The sequence below is a fragment of the Fukomys damarensis genome, unplaced genomic scaffold, assembly GCF_012274545.1.
Source record: "Fukomys damarensis isolate Sample0158 unplaced genomic scaffold, DMR_v1.0_HiC HiC_scaffold_1, whole genome shotgun sequence".
NCBI classification, from domain to species: Eukaryota; Metazoa; Chordata; class Mammalia; order Rodentia; family Bathyergidae; genus Fukomys; species Fukomys damarensis.
In genome coordinates this window covers 58,976,251-58,993,910 of record NW_022900913.1, presented here as the reverse complement: position 1 = coordinate 58,993,910, position 17,660 = coordinate 58,976,251, and the positions used below count along the sequence as shown (strand labels likewise).

Here is a 17,660-nt window from a genome sequence, read left to right as displayed (position 1 = left end):
AACCCCAGGTCCTTTTTACTGTGCTACATCTCCAGCCTTTTTTACTTTTTTTTTTTCTTTTAAGTTTTGATAAATTTTAAGTTGCTCAGGCTGGACTTGGACTAGCAATCGTGTCTCAGCCTCAAAGAGTGCTGGGATTACAGGTGTGCAGTTCTTCCTTTTAGTTTATTTAATAATATCTGCCAATTCAAAGTCAGTCCTTCAAAAAAGATGATTTTTTTTTTTGCCTGCCAAAGGAATACTGCAAAGAAGGCTTAAAACAGAGGAGACTAGCTCTTAAGAAATGTGAGTATAGTATACACATTTTTTTCTACTGAGGAAAGAATTCTTAATGTGTGAGAATGCCTAACACGCATGTCTACACTGAAAGAGAGTTTGAAAAATGTCCCTTACCGTTCCACATATGCCTCATCCAGATTGTTGAGCCCTATTGCAGGGCTTCTGAGTTGGTTCTGCACAGACACAAGATCACTGCTTCCCAAGGCCTGGTTTAGCACTGCCACAGCGGACAGCATCTCCACCGCAATCAGGAGCTCCTCGTGGGCCAGGTAGTTCTGTTGGGAAACATAAGGCAGTGTCAGCTTCCAAGTCGCACACCATGTGTATGTAACAGTCACAAAGGAAGAGGAAAAGGTGCAGACATTGAGAGCCCAAGGAACAGGTAAAGACTTCCTTAGGTGACCCATCTTGGCCCAGCTTCAACAGGGAAAGTTCTTACTGTACTGAAGAAGATACAAAGGAATTTGGAAAAGAATTATTTATTTATTTATTTATTTTGGGGGTACTAGGGATTGAACTTGGGTCCTTGTGCTTGCAAGGCAGGCCACAGAACTGCTGAGCTAAATCCCCAGCCCAAAGAATTATTTTTTAAAAAGCTGATATATATCTTTACATTTTGGAATGTTATATGAACACACTATAGTCACAACAGTATGTACACAATGCTATAGTCATTTTAAAATGCACTGTTATATCTTTCTGTGTCTTCAAGAAATCTGGCAGGAAACTGATTTTAGAATAACAAAGCATAATTTCTCTTTCTAAAGCAAACTGGAAGAAGTAGTCATGGTGAGGAGCATGTAAGTAATTCTACCCAAATATTTTACATTAACTACAAGAGTATCACACAAGGTGATAAGGAAAGAGCCAAATGGAGCTACTGCCAGTTCACCTTCTTTGCCTCTTCCAGGGAACCAACTGTCCCTGGCTATATAAGCTAAGTCACATTAGGAGCGCAGACTGATGCAGCCGCTGTGGAAATCACTGTGGCAATTCCTTGAACAAATAAAATGAGAGGTTCTATTTGATCCAGCTATTCTCCTTCTTGGTATATTCCTGAAAATGTTAAAAGCATCATACCACAGTGATATAGGCACATCCATGTTTACAACTGCAATGTTTGCAATAGCTAAACCTTGGAAACAGTCCACATGCCCATCAACCAATGAATGGATAAAGAAGATGTGGTTTGTTCTTATGTAATGGAGTACTACTCTGACATAAAGAAGGATTAAACTTGAGGCATTTCTAGGTAAATGGATGCACTCTGAGACCATACTCTTAAGGGAAATAAATCAGACACATATGTGTAAATATTGCATAGTTTCCCTAGTATGAAAAACCAGAAGGGTAATTAAGGACCAAAATGGATAACAGATATTGGGAAATAGGAAGAAAATGTTCAAATGGGAAGAAGAAAAAGGGAGGGGGGAGGGGGAAAGGAAGAACTAGAAAAGAAAAAAGAATAGAAAGAAAAAATGGACACAAAGCTTTTATAATAAGGAGGGGAAAGGGGGATGGGAGGGGAGAGTATTGGGGAAAAAAGAAGATTCAAGATATATTACATACAATATATAATACATAGGTACAAATTCCTTATGATGAATGTGATCATTATGAATAGCTAAGATGCACAAATAAAATTAATTAAAAAATAGAAATAAAGTAGGTCACAACAAAAAGCACAAGGAAAAACTAACAGCCATAGTTTGACCATCATCAGTTGACTGAGCTAGAGTGTAAGTAGGTTTGGGCTTTAAAGATAGAGAAGTAGGAAAGTAATAAGAGAACCTAGGTACAATTAAGAAAACAGCCTACTTTTCTTTTATTACAAAATACTGTATTTATATTTAGAATACAAAGGGAAGTCTTTTTGTTTGTTTGTTTGGTTTCAGGGATCGAACTCGGGTCCTTGTGCTTGCAAGGCAGGCAGCAGAACCACTGAGGTAAATCCCCAGCCCGGGAAGTCTTGATAAACAAGAATGAGAAAACAAATCCTATCACCCCAGCTCTTTAGGTTCTTTTCTTTGAATGCATACATACATTTACAGAGTTCTGTTGTTTTTAATTGACTTTATTTATTTATTTATTTATTTTTGGTACCGGGTATTGAACTCGGGTCCTTGCACTTACAAGGCAGGCCACCGAACTGCTGAGCTAAATCCCCAGCCCCTGACTTTATTTTCTTACTACAAAAAACACGTTTGGGTATTATACTCCAGTCTTTGAGCCCTTCCCCCTGACCTCCGTGTAAGGTGCACAGTTTTCTGGTCATCACTCTTTACATAGTCATTTTTGCTTGTTGCACAGTATTTCCAGCACATGAGAATACCATAGATTAGGCAATTTGTTATGGGTTAAACGTGGTTAATTTCCCATTTTTGCTTTTCAATATTACAAACAATGCTGTGAAACAACCCTGTGATTAAAATTCTTTTGACTCATACCTTTTAGGTTCATTTTGTAGAAAGTAACAGTGGGGATCATGGGCCTTTGAGACACACTGTCCTCTAGAAGAGTTGTACAATTCACATTCCAACCTGCCACTTCAGAGATGTCCACTGCCCCATATACATAGCTACACTGGTTGAGTCTTTCTAAAATCTACCAATCTAATAACAATAAATTTGTTTTTGTTTACTTCCAATTGAGGTTGAACATTTTTTGTGTTCCTCCTTTGTACAAATCTTGTTTTGTGAATTGCCTGTTCATGCTGTGGCCTCTCTCCCTTTTTTGGTAGATGAGTGCTGGTTCTGGTTTCTAAAGATCCAATCAATAGCCATTTATATTTCTCTTGAACTTCACTGCTTAAATTACTTTAACATTCAACTTTAAAAAATAATTTCTGTAGTAGTAGAGCTCAGACAAGACCTTGAGCATGGTAGGCAAATATTCACAGTGGAAATTTATTCTGATAGATGATTGTGTAGTGAATTAACATTTTTCTGAGCAATGGTTAAACACTTACAAGGATTCCATTTATTAGATAACCCTTTCCTTATCTTTTGCAAACATGAGTTGTATCATACATATGAAATTATTGAGGCTGTTCCAGTAAGGTTTCCTTCTGTTCCCCTGTTGGACTCACAGTAAACATGTTCTTTTACCTTACATGAATATTACTGCTTAATACCCTTTGCAAATTAAGAAATATGAATATATAAAACTCAAAGCCACGGTGTTAGTGCTTTTAGTTGTAGATTTCTAGAAATGCTGAATTATTTATTTTTCTGTATCAAAAACATTATATATTTAAAAAATATTTCAGTATAGTTAAAAGTGAAAATTCTTCAGAAAGATCACCCAGAAAATAGGAACAACTTCTTTCATGTGTATTTGCGTGGGCCACTTCCTGAATTTCCTAACTGAGCTCTTACAATCTTCCTGTAGTATAGACTAAAAGAAGAGTTAGAGAGGGAGGAAGCTCGGTGATTGGCATGGGTGGACTGAGGAGGCCAGGTCAGTGGGGTGAGACTCTACCCGGCCCCTTCTCCTGCCTCAGCAGTGGTCCTTGCCACTGGGACTTGGTGTGAGCATGCAGAGACTGACTCCTCCTCCACTTACCATGGTGTTCTGTCTCTGGAGGTTGGAGAGCTCGTTCTGGTACATAGCAGCAGCAAAGGGATAGACAACAGGCAGCTGGGCCTCTGGTTTCTTCAGCGCCAGCAGTGTGTTCTCAGGGTCCCCTTTTCGAATGACAGCATTGATGTGGTCCACTGCGGCCAGTCCTGAGGGTGCAGATCATGCTCTATTAGAAGGCCCTCTGTCCCCCTCTGCCCAATCACATCAGCCCTCCTTCCACAGGCTTCCTTTCCCCTGAGCTCTGCAATTGTGGATCGAGGGTGGCAAAGTCTTGGACTGTCAGATCAGTAACAAGTCAGTCCAATCCTGGGAGTGTGTCCCTGAAACAAGCTGGGCACCAACAAAGCTGGAGTTGTGAAGATCATTCCCGCCTAGCAGTGCTTCTCCACAAAAGCCTTCCTTAGGGCATGGCTCTGCTTCTACCTCCTCCATGAAACCTTTGAGTTGTTTCAGTCCCTGAGATTCTGCCTTGTGAACCCTGCACAGTTCTGGCAGGCTTGTCCTCTACTGCTCCTCATGGGTTGCTGCTGCCTCTTCAAGGAGACACCAGAAGAACTCCCTGCCCTGCTGTACCCTCCCTGCAATGGATAACCCTCCAGCAGGTGCTTGGTCCATGTGATTGACTACAAGCTCTGTGATCTCACCACCAGCTGCAGTGTTTGTGTTACAAGGGATGTCAGTGGCCAAACTGAGAGTACCTGGAACAGCAGATTCTGCATAGTTTTCAGAGCATAGAAACTGAATTGCTGACCTTATGGGGGAACAAGTGATAAGTTCTGTCTCCAGGAAAGGGTGAAGAGACAGGGCCTGAAGGGTTTACACTCTAAAGAACGCATGCTTCTGTGTAGCATGAATAACAGCCCAGAGGTTCCTGGAGTTTTGCAAGGGCTGATCAGTCTGTCTGAGACATGACTAGACTGTAGATGAGGTTGTTCTAACCTCATTGACATGATGACAATTTATCTTCTCTAAGTACATTCACAAGGAGCTGGCCTTGAACTTTCCACTGAGAGACACCATTCAACAGTGGGGGACATGATTGATGGAACTCTCTGAATCATCCCCCTGAAAACTCACATTTATAAAGGTGCCTTGGAGCCCACGAATTACTTTTTTATCCTTAGAATTAATGGAGAAATGAAAGAACTCCAGAGAGAAGAGTCGGACTGCTCTTGGTATCTGCTATTGTGTTAATGTCATCCAACATCTTTCAGGGATTATTCTGGGTAGAACCTCACTTCACTTCTCAGAACTTTATTGTAAGAATCTATACAACTGCAAAGGGGTCAGGGATTTAGCTCAGTGTTGCTGTTGCCTGCCTCACAAGCACAAGGTCTGCAGTTCAATTCCTGCTATCAAAAAAGAAAAGAAAAAGAATCTATACAACTGCATGGTAAATATTACTAGAATATCATACCCTTAAAAATTTCCCAAGAGCAAGGTCCTGAGTTCAATCCCCAGTATCCCCTCAAAATCTTTCTTTCTTTCTTTCTTTCTTTTTTTTTTTTTTTTTGAGATAGGGTCGCACTATATAGTTGAGACTGACCTGGACTCACTATGTAGCCCAGGCTGGTCTCAAACTCACAGCGATCCTCCTGCCTCAGCCTCCCAAGTGCTGGGATTACAGGGATGCGCCACCACACCCAGTTTAAAAACTCTTAATAATAAACTGTTTCTTCTAAAAATATAGCAAAACCATGGTTTTTCTTAACCATGATATTATATCCTGCATTTAGCAAAATATATAGCCCTGACATGACAGAATGTATTATATGATGAACAGAATACATGTGAAAAATTTGAAAGTGAAGGGCTGCTGTTCAAACAAAGCTGAAAAGTCTGAGGACAGGTCCGTTGACATTACCATCAAAGCTGTCACTTGGGCCATTGTAATGGCTGCAGTAAATGTAAATTCCCAATGGTTTAATACAATAGTCAGGATAGAGCTTGCCACGGTACCTATCCTTTATGGGCTTGAATGTGGACAACTGTCTTGTTGTCATGTCACTGACCAAAATATGTTTGTGTTGGGGGGCATTTACAAGGCTCCATTCAATTCTATAAGACTAAAATTTTCAGACAGGAGGAGTGTAAAGGTTTCAGAATAATCATGTTCTGCACATTTTTAAAGCCACCAAGCACTGCCGATCCCTTCATCAATTTCAGCCGGTTGTACTAATAGTGAAAATCTTCCAATGTCTTTTACTTAAAAATGGGGTAGGGCTGGGGATTTAGCTCAGTGGTGCCACCACCTGCCTCGCAAGCACAAGGTCCCAAGTTCGATCCCTGGTACCAAAAAAAAAAAAAAAAAAAAGAAAAAAGAGAGAGAGAAGTATAACCAACTTGACACTAAATTTGTGGTCAAGAAATTATGTCATTTGAGCATTAAAATATTTTATTTAAGACAAAAAAGACCATTGTAGTGGTTATAGACATTTTAAAAAAAGCTACAGATTCACCTCCTCTCTAAGCTTATGGACCTCAGCATTGTAATATTAATTTTTTCCTGTAATTCATTTCTGTCAAGTATGGTAAAATTTTCAGCTTTCAAACACAGCAAGCAGAAATCAGACCTCATGCGTAATCACCAACATGTTCAAGATTTAACAGGGGATAGAAGAACATTAATATGTGCCCCAAAATGTTAAGATGTCAATTTAAAAATAAAGTCACCCAAAAGCCTTTACGTGTGTGTGTATGTGTGTGTGTGTGTGTGTGTGTGTGTGCGCGCGCGCGCGTGTGTGTTAAATTCTCAAACTCATTCACTTGCTAACTGCCAGACACTGACATTAACCTGCCCTGGACTGCTCTGATTACTGTCTGAATCCCCGATACACCTCTCCAGCAATTTAGGCCATATTTCTGAGTGACACCTATGGGTGTGTGTTGCTTATAAGGTGTTCAAAGGGATAAAGAACATTCCAGACTCATCCAAGATGTTGATCAAAGCCAACTGATTACTGAAACTTGTGGACACTCCAAGTCTAACTTCGGCAGGGCGTTCATGTGCTTTATTAAATGGGCCAACTGTCTTTCATTTCTTAGGGTTTTTTTTGGGGGGTGGAATAAACAGGTTGTTTAGGTTAACTATGGAAAATAATTACCAAAAATTTTTGCAAATTGCAGACTAATGACTGAGAAAGCAGAAGTGTCCATAACAGAACGCCATCACAGGATCACAGGCAAGGAACTACAATCTCGAAGTCGTAGTCTTTAAGGGATAGATTCAAAATGTGAAATGCACAGTACCTGCGATGAAAGACGAAGGTACAGCCAAGTGTCCTGGGACACTCTGTATGGACAGGGATCAGAACCACCAGAAAAAAAAAAATCTAAATGGGAAACTGTCAAGATGTTGTGCCATAAACTCAATGTGATTTTCCATTCCATAAGGCAGTTTTATGAGAATACAGTTTGAGAGTTCTGCTGGAATTCTGGCAAAGAAAGCCATCTCTGACACAGTACCCACTTCCTCCCCACTGCCAGTACTCACTGTTGACTTTATTGACGGTGTCTTGGATTTCTGCTTGTGTCAGCAATTCCTCATATGCGTCCCTCTCTTCTTCTGAAATACAGTTGTTCTGCAAAACAAAGTTTTCACTGATTCCTGAGATTCAGTAAAACGTCTCCAAAGCTCGAAACACAAATGAAAACCAGTAAGTCACTAGTTTTCACTTGCAATCTGTACAAGCATTTGAGGAAAGCCTGCTCCAGGCAGGGCCCCGGGGAGACACACAGGTCCCACAAGGATAAGCAAAAGATAAGCAATGCACCCAAGGGCTCTGTGAAAGGGACATGCGCCTAGGTGGAAAGAACAAGGCTGGAAAATGGTTCAATAATGATAATTTGATTCAATCTGATAAGATCAAGAACACAAATAGTGAACGTACAGAGAACAGAACAGATCCTATAAAAGAAGTAGATTTAAACTCAAGTGGAAAGAAAAATTTAAAAAGACGTAACAGTTGAGAAAGGCCTGACAAATGATGACAAAGGCTGGACGAGGGAATGGGACGTGGGTGGCAGGATTTGGCCACACAGGTGACAAAGTGTGGCGTGTTGGGCTTACGGCACGGGTTTATATCCAGTGTTAGCAAAAAAAAAGTGGGAAGGTCACTTGCATACCATAGAGGATGCTGAGGTCCAAGCCAAAGACCTCTACTTAATTCAGTGGTCACAGAGAGTCAGGGGCGGTTTGGGTGGTGGGACACCTGATATGCCACTACAAATTAATTCTGCGGCCTCAAGCTCCATGCAGTCAGCTTGGAGAACGACATGAAGCAGGGAGATGCATGAGTGAGGTGCTACACAGTCAGGTGACAAGGTCAGGAGGGGCAGTGCTGATGAAGGCAGGTGGTAGACTCAAATTGGCAAGAAAAGGCCATAAAACACAGCTGCGCACAGAACAGGCAGGATGCAGGCGGCAGTCATGCAGGTGTGTGAGAAGGGTAAGGTAAAGAGGGGTGTCCCTCTGCCTCATCTGCACTGGGCAGCAAAGAGGTGTAAGATACTAATGTGGCTTCTTTTAGTAATGGAGCTGAAGCTGACAAGCCTGAGCTTAATGAGGGAAAAGCTGGTAAGGAAGCAAAAGTTCGATGTTAACAGTTTTCAGTAACTGACAGCTTAGGAAGGTGGTTTGGTGTGAGGTTTGGCTTAGAATAAGGTGTCTTGCCAAGGAGAGATGCTCAAACAGCAAGGGTTTAGGATTGGGAAAATGTGAAATACATTAAAATATTAAACTTCACCACACTGAATTATTAACCTCTACCAATAAATATAAATGTCACTTAGCTAACTCAGGGGCTGCTGCTGCTGACTACCAGGTCATGATCGATCTGTCTGTCTGTCTATCTATCTATCTCCTACCTACCTACCCATTGTGTAGGAATTGAACCCAGGGCCTTTGCACTGAGCTACATCCCAACTCTTTTTTTATTTTACTTTGAGACATGGTCTTGCTAAGTTGGAAAGTTGCCCTGACTGGGTTTGATTTTGTGCTCCTCCTGCCTCAGCCTCCCAGAGAGACAAGATGACAAGTGTGTGTCACCATGCTCTGACAAGGCATGGTGTTTAGCTGATACTTCTACACTTCCTGGGCAAATGAAAAGTTTACAACATGACCTTCAATCCTTCCAACCTATACTCTCTTAAAATAAAATCAATCTCACCATGTTATAAAGTTTGTGGTTTCCTCTGTGCTAACATTTCACCAAAACCAATTGTTTATAGCTATCAAGACCACAGCCAGATGACTTAAATTATCAGTCCTAACATTTTCAAAGTAACTCATAACCATATCCATTACTGTATTTAGATTCAAATTAAGTACCTTCAGTTTTGAATTTTCCTCTTTTTTCCTTTTAGCTCCCCAGAGCTCTTTCTGGTATTCCTGGGCCAGGCTGTCTTCCACTAAAGTTAAAACTGCATTTGGGTTTCTTAGTGTTACAATAGTCTGCTCTGGGATTCCTTTTTCAATAGCTTCATTAATGGCTATAACTGCAGCATGTACTGAAAAAGAAAAAGAAGAGTTTTTTTAAATCACAAAAACCAACATGGACAGTGTGTGAAGTCAAGCAATTTTACTAATTTCTAGTAAATATGAAAATAAACAAACAAACAAACAAAAACAAAAAGTACGTCAGACCTTTGATAGAGCAAGCACGTGAGGGCCTGTTCACATGCCCATCTGCCTCTGGTCCTGAGTGCTATATCTGTCCAGCATCCTTACTCCTTTTTCCAACTAGCACAGAATGGCTAAAATGAACCCAGGACTATGCCCACCACAAGGGGTTCTGCAGGCACAAGCCAGCCCCTGTCCTCTGGTCAGGGCCGCATGCTGGTTTCAAGAGATACCTGGGTTAGCTTGTAGCCCTTAAAGACTCATGCCAATGTACTGTGACACTGAGATCTACAGACAAAGGAACAGAAATACTTTGGAGAATGAAGACATTTCTGGAACGTCTTAATTTAGGTTGTGCAAGTGGCTGCCTAAAGTTCAAAATTCAATTTGTTGGTTATGTTCTGACATCCTCAAATTATCTGTGAGGTAACTACAAATAATAAAAAAAAAATCAAGGTTCTTAAAGTATCTTTGAAGTATTCTGTTTCATGTAATCAGAATTATCGAGTCCACTAAAGTTAAAACTGCATTTGGGTTTCTTAGTGTTACAATGGTCTGCTCTGGGATTCCTTTTTCAATAGCTTCATTAATGGCTATAACTGCAGCATGTACTGAAAAAGAAAAAGAAGAGTTTTTTTAAATCACAAAAACCAACATGGACAGTGTGTGAAGTCAAGCAATTTTACTAATTTCTAGTAAATATGAAAATAAACAAACAAACAAACAAAAACAAAAAGTACCTCAGACCTTTGATAGAGCAAGCACGTGAGGGCCTGTTCACATGCCCATCTGCCTCTGGTCCTGAGTGCTATATCTGTCCAGCATCCTTACTCCTTTTTCCAACTAGCACAGAATGGCTAAAATGAACCCAGGACTATGCCCACCACAAGGGGTTCTGCAGGCACAAGCCAGCCCCTGTCCTCTGGTCAGGGCCGCATGCTGGTTTCAAGAGATACCTGGGTTAGCTTGTAGCCCTTAAAGACTCATGCCAATGTACTGTGACACTGAGATCTACAGACAAAGGAACAGAAATACTTTGGAGAATGAAGACATTTCTGGAACGTCTTAATTTAGGTTGTGCAAGTGGCTGCCTAAAGTTCAAAATTCAATTTGTTGGTTATGTTCTGACATCCTCAAATTATCTGTGAGGTAACTACAAATAATAAAAAAAAAATCAAGGTTCTTAAAGTATCTTTGAAGTATTCTGTTTCATGTAATCAGAATTATCGAACAAAGTATGGGTAAATTGTATGTCACCAGCAAGTTTGTGTTTTAATAGACTTACATGCAGCTTCATCCACCGAGAGTTCATTGGCCAAAATGCCACCTATTTTGCTGAAAGATGGCATCTGTATTCCATATTTCTCAAGTTCTTTTCTCATATTACTGATCTCCTCCTCTAAAGGAACAACAACAACAAAAAAAAAATCAAAGGAAGTCACAGAGATCAAGGCAGGGATGGATAATACACTGGCACCAATGCCTTCCTCAGGAGGGTGGGGCTTATTCTAAACAGTATTAGTGAAAAATAAGCCCGGTGTGATGGTACACTCACATAATCCCAGTGCTTGGGAGGCTGAGGCTGGAGGAGCACCCTGAGTTTAAGGGCAGCCTGGGTTACACAAACCAGACCTTTTCTCAACCAAAAACCAAGAGCCTCAGCAAGAACCCAGCCTTCCTATCTCATTTCACAAATGGGAAACTGAGTGAGGACAAACAAGATAGGGAAGTCTTTTTTTCTTATCAACATAGAGGAAGAGGGGGAACTAAGGACATCAAGATGAAAGCAGATAATACTGGTCCATTATCTTAGTAGCCTGATGGTGAAAAATTTATGAAGAGAAAGAAAACTACCTGTGAAGTCCACTTTGCCCAGGAGATCCTGGATCTGGGGTGCTATTCCTAGTTTAAACAGATATAAACTGAAAGACAAAAAGGCAAATTATCAGACACTGTAGCCTTATAAACTTTAACGTTATAAATTGGGTAAGTCTCAAGGGCTCTTTTTAGCTGAAAAGTACCTAAGAGATACTGCATTTGATTTATTCACTTGACAGATGAGAAAGTGAGTGTTGAGGTTGCATGGTCCTGTGAGGAGCAGTACTTCATTGTAAGCCAAAGGCCGGTCTTCAGCAGTGCACAGCATTTCTCTGGTGTAAACTAACTCTCCACCATCCATTTGTAAAAGGGTATAACACAGGAAGGAAAAGCACGATTGACATTTCTCTAGGTATCCCTTTCAAGACTCTTACTTGGTTGAAAGTGCTATAGCTTGATTTGTATTTTGCTTTCTAATATTACTTCAAATATTTATTTTACATGCTCTGAACCGATCAACAGGGTGGCATGAGCCTCCTTGGCTGGATGAGGCGCTGTTAAAGGTAAATTACAATGTGCACACATTTAAGATGAGAGTAAATTGTATATGCTTGAAAGCGCATTCCTTAGGAAGTAAAGGGCAGTAATGAGGACAACCACTAACCTATCCATAACCTGGAGAAAGACTTGAGGATTGGCATCTAAATTCTATCAAAGCCGTAGGTCGTGTGCTTTTCCTACTAATCATTAATCAATAGTTTCTGTTCCGTATTTATCCTAATTTCCCCAGCCCCAGCCAACTGAAGAACTACATATTCACCTTCTTATCAATTTTGGTAAGTTTGTGGTTGAGGAGGCTGTAATTTGAAGTTAGAAATTATATAGAAATATATGTGGGAAATGAACTGAGAATAATTTTGATGGCTTAACTATTTCAGTATGATCTCGTCAGATGTTGATGTGAGATGGATCTTGGTAGTTTATAAAATACATGATTTCATTAAAACATATTAAAGCAGTTTGAGATCAAACCTTAATGGTATCAAAGAAAACTTAAAATGTATGATTAATCACTGTAAGTAGCCTGTGTTGAAATGGATTCTCTTTGGTTATGATTTCTGTAAAAAACAATTAGAAAAGTCATATATGGGGACCGGGGATTTAGCCCACCTGCCTCGCAAGCGCAAGGTCCCGACCGAGTTCAATCCCAAGTACCCAAAAAAAAAAAAAAAAAAGTCATATATGTTCAGATTAAAAACTAGGGATTCATGACTCTAAAAATTACATACAAAATCATCACCTGGGGTTAAACACTAAATATTTTTACATAAATCTTGTTTATGTTGTTTCTAGATATATCTATAAACTCATATATTATTCTAGATATATATAAAGCTTTATAATACTGCCATTAATTATTAACCATGGCAAATGAAGCTTCTGGGGACGTACTTGTATACAGACATACACATTTTGTGCATATTTCCTATGTTATAAAAAAAAAATCCCTAAAAGCAAAGGCAGACACACAATGAGAGCTTCATTACGTACCATCAAAACGTGATCTTAACAACTCATTTATTCTTTGTAAGGGTTTAAAAAATAACCCCTTTTTTCCTTTCTGCAGGAGAATTTGGCTTTTAGTTAACTTTCTAGCTCTGTTCCCGTGGGAACCTGATGAAGGTATACCATCAACTGTGTTAGCAAGCATCACTGCATGGGAGGATAAATTTGAATATGACCTGAAGGAAACATACATACCTAACTGGCACCATATCCCTGGGCACTCCAGAGTTCAGTGACCTTTGGAACCAGTAGGCACCTTGCCAGGAACTATGAAGCTAAGCTGTAGGACTGTTATAACAGAAATGGATGGGCTCCTGGGATGCGAGGCTTCTCAACTAGGAGGCTCTCGAATCCACCAGTGAGTGCCACTTCTTAGAACCCACGCTGTCACCTAATGTACCAAAGAGCACAGCTTCCAGATGGCTGTGTGGACCAGGGAGAGGAACACCAGTGCTGTCCCTCCAGCTTGCAGGGGTAGCATCAGCTGACTGGCCAGTTGCACCCAAGGACCGCTAATGGTCATGACCACTTTGCCACAAATCCTTCTTACTGCAACCATGTTAGTTAAATTTGCATTTCCTTTTGTTAGAGGTAAGGGTAAGCATTTTCCCATACATTTACTGGCCATTTATATTTCTGCCAGAAAATACCTATTCATGAATGTTTGAATTTTCAGATTTTTGGGGAGAAGAATTTAACTTTCTCTCCCTTAAAACATACCTCTAAAGACAGAGAACAAATGGTCCTATTTTTATGATATGGCAGTTTTAATTTTAATGCTAAATCCCAATGTGATCTTTTCCAAGGGGAGACACATATTAGACTCTGAACCTTCAGAGTGAAATAGCCATTGTAGCTTCGTAAATCAAAGTCAGAAAGACAGAGTACATTCCTCAGCTTATGGTCCAGGTCTTTAGAGACTGTCAAGATAATAAAGCTGTTTACTTTACACAGCCCCAGAAGATTTTCTCACCAAAAGTTCACGCCTAGCCAGTCATTATAATTAAAAGGACATCATTAAGAAATCAGGCTGACATTTTCAAAACCATAAGATTTTTATGAGTCATTTCTCAACTCCTTATTACATGAGAAACATTAAAATTAAAAGAGAGTTCCTAGGTTGGAGATGTAGCCCAGCATTTCATGAGCACAATTAACCAGCACCGCAAAAATAAACAAATACAAATAAATAAATGGGAGATCCCATCCCAAGGTGCAGATGAAATATTGACTTTTTTACTCACTCCTTTTTAGTAACAGGAACTACAAAACAAAGCATAATAGGCATAGTACAGCTGTAAAAGAAATCTAGGGAAAAACAAGCCATCACTGAAGAAGTGAGAATGGATAAAAATGATAAAAAATGTACTGTTGTATCACTTTGATTTCTTTCATAATTACATTTCCCTTGTCTACAAATTAATTTGAAAGCACACCTGAATTAATTTAAAAAACTATAAAAAAATTCAGTGAAAAAAATGGGAAAATGCAGCAGTAAAACTTAAATAGAGCACATACATGAAATGTCTCCTGACAACACATTTAGAACCATTTCAAGGACTGGCTGTGCTGTTTTTATTAGTACATTAATATCTGGTTAAAGTTTTAATATACTTTAAAATTTATATCTTTATATCAGAGTCTAAGATAATTAGTATCAGTTATCCTTCATATTATATGTCTACTTTGGCTTCTTCATCTATACAATGCAGAAATAATCTAGAATTTTAGATTCTTGCTTTTATTTTTGTATTATGAACTGATAATTAGATAACTATGAATTTTTCTAATTTCATTGATCATAAATTTTCCTCTCTAATTAATTTGATCTCTTACATATAAATATAATAAATATTTATTAAATGGATGAACTGAAGGAATCATCAATTGCCCATTCTTAAATACCCTCCTTTGCTCCTAGGGTGCTGGTTCTGTTCACCAAATCTAGTGTCCCATCCACAGGATTGGTTTCCCGTAATAGCCTGGCGTTGTCTGATTTGGGCTCCTCCTGGCATCTGGGACTTGCTCTCCACCCACTGTTGACTACAGGTCCCCATATCAGGAACCTGCACTGGGGAGACTGAGGGAGAACAAAAGAACCACTGCCAAAATAATGCCATGATATTCCAAGCCATGCAATGGATAGATCCATCAATTCTTTTCAGTTTGTCTTTAAAATCCTTAATTACATAATTTTATAAATTTGGCTTCTCGTTATTAGCCATTAAAGGGCAGATGGGGGCAATCTGACAACACAGCTATTGGTTAGCTAAATACATGAACTGCTCTAAACTTTGAATAGTGCTGAGCAGAGGATTAGGGGAATCTGCCCTTACAGTCTTCAGAGAGATCTGTGTGCTTTAGTCATGTCAGATGCAATTAGGTACAGTTCATCTCTCCTTAGTTCCCCTAAAGGGATTTATTACATGGGCTCCTCAAAGTTTCCCTTTCAAATGGGCAAAGATTTTTATACTCAAATCAGCATTCATTGATCACTGTCATCTTTGCTTTAACTCTGGCACTTACGTCACCATGGAAGCTGAGGATGTGACTAGTAGGAAGAAACAAAGCTCTTTGAATTGTCATACAAAAGGCAGAATATAAAAGCAATTTTTTTAGCAGGCTAGGTGATCACAGCCTGTATTGGAAATGAAGATACAGCCTGATCTCCATGCCCCTCCATCACCAAACTGGGGCTGAAGAATGACATACATATCTTTTCATACCATAGCGGTGAGAGATGCACTTGTGCATGGTACCCAGCTTTTTTTCTCAGCTTCTCTTGTAAACTCAGGTAAACTGATACCTGCATCTCAAGGCAGAGTTGAACACCCTACGAGTCACAGAAATCTATTACCCCTTTTGCTCTAGTCAGCTTACAACTTGTATGTTTATCATCCTAAGTAAAAAATGCAGTGCATGTGCTGCTCTTGGCCAAAAAAACAGTCAGGAGTTGGATTTTTAATTTCGTTTCTACTAAGATTTAAAAAGGAAACACCAACTTAGGACACACATAAATATCTTTTGAGACATTGAAAGAATTTCAAAATGACTTGCAAGGACCTCTGCCCATTTGCAAATTCAGGCATGTTTAAAATCATTTTCACATTTTGGTTTTTATCATCAGATTTTATGAAAAGAACTAGGCTTGTGTGTTCTATTAAAGAATCAAATTGCTTCAATATCATATTGAAGATATACTCCTAAGTGAAATAAATAAGTCACACATATGTAAATACCGAATAGTTTCTCTGGTGTGAATAAACTGCAATAATACATAAGATCTTAATAAGATTACTGACATTGTGAAATGGGAAGAAAGGGGCTAAAGTTGTAGGGAAGGTGGGATGGGAAGGGGAAAGGTAATAAGGGAAAAGAAAAAAATGTGAGATAAAGAAAAGATAGAAATAAAATGCTTGTAGATGGGGAGGGGAAGAGGGGGTGAAGGGAGGGCAGGGACAAGGGGAAAAAATGAGAACCAAGACTTGTCATGTACAGGTACACGATCCCAACAATGAATGTAACTGTACTGTATCCCTAAAATGTGCCAATAAACACAATTAAAGCTGAAAAAAAAAAGAATCAAATTGCTTAGAAAAATAAAAACAAAGAAGCACAATAACCAAACGTCTTCTGAATTCAGTAGATACCACAATTAACCTGACCATTTATGGTGAAAGAATAATATACCCTCATCAGATTCTCTTGCAGTGCTGAGTCATCTCTCCACGAGAGGTGACTCATTTCTCATCTTTTCTCAATCAAGTGCAGCTACGTTACTACAGTATCTCACCCCACAGCCTCTCCAGTCTCTGAGTTACTGTTTTTCCCTTCCATAGTTTAATCCAAGCAAAATAAGTCCATCTCAAACATCAAACCTATACTTGTTCACATTATGTGTGAATTTTGAGACTGGTTAATGTCAACACAAGTGAACCAATCTGAGCATTGTAAAAAGAGAGGTCAAGTTAATACCGTCTTGGAAGAATCCTTTATTAATGTCTTGGTAGAAAACTTTTCCTTGTGTTAGCCCAAAGGTTATACTCATTAGGATGTATAAGCACGTATGACATATGCTAAATTTGGTTAATGAAAAATCTTTTTCTGCATATTTAAACAATAATCAGGATGGTTTGTTGGTAAATGTTGGGAATGAAGCTATTCATCTATTTATTCACTTAATACGTATTTTCTGGCATGTAAAAAAAAATGAAGTACTGCCGGAAGAGTGCCTGTGTCCTTTGACTGCGGCCTCCAGGTCCCTTCTTGAGTCTTTTGCTATTTTGGGCACTGGCGTGGTCTCCTACACTCACTGCTCCAGGCAGCACCTCAGGCTTCCCTGGCCCAAGCCTAGTGACTGCCTGCTTTTCCGGTCACCTCTGCTTGGTGTGCCCTCATGACGGCTGCATCTCTGCCCCAGCCCACAGCACTTTGGGGGTTGTGGACCTCTCTCATCGTCTCATCCCAGCTAATTCCATCTACTCCAGACTCTGTTGTTCATATTTCTGGTCAGTGAGTGGTGCTGCTTTTTCATGCGAATTTAATACGCTGTAGTGATTTTATGTGCATTTTGAAACATGCACTCAATAATCTTGATCCAGCTATTTTCACATTATATCCTCTGTCCATTCATTTATTTTCAATTACTACTTAAGGAATGTCTCCTATATAAAAACATTTTTCTCTACCATGCTGTCCTTAAAATAAGGCTGGGGCAGGAGGATCAAAAGTCTGAGTCCTACCTGGGCAACCGAGCAAGACCTTGTCTCAAAAAAAAAAAAAAAAAAAATTTTGC

At 39.5% G+C, this 17,660-nt stretch overlaps 1 protein-coding gene across 1 annotated transcript in view; it reads right to left on the bottom strand.

Annotated features, from left to right (window-relative positions):
* Window positions 1-17,660, bottom strand: part of Iqgap2 (IQ motif containing GTPase activating protein 2) — a 233,150-nt gene that overhangs the window by 110,474 nt on the left and 105,016 nt on the right. The window contains exons 5-10 of the mRNA XM_010619114.2: window positions 11,336-11,403; window positions 10,767-10,880; window positions 9,191-9,369; window positions 7,355-7,442; window positions 3,844-4,007; window positions 394-554 (exon numbers count right to left, since the gene is read on the bottom strand). Of these exons, the coding sequence (XP_010617416.1) occupies window positions 394-554; window positions 3,844-4,007; window positions 7,355-7,442; window positions 9,191-9,369; window positions 10,767-10,880; window positions 11,336-11,403 (774 nt within the window). The remainder of the gene's footprint in view (window positions 1-393; window positions 555-3,843; window positions 4,008-7,354; window positions 7,443-9,190; window positions 9,370-10,766; window positions 10,881-11,335; window positions 11,404-17,660) is intronic.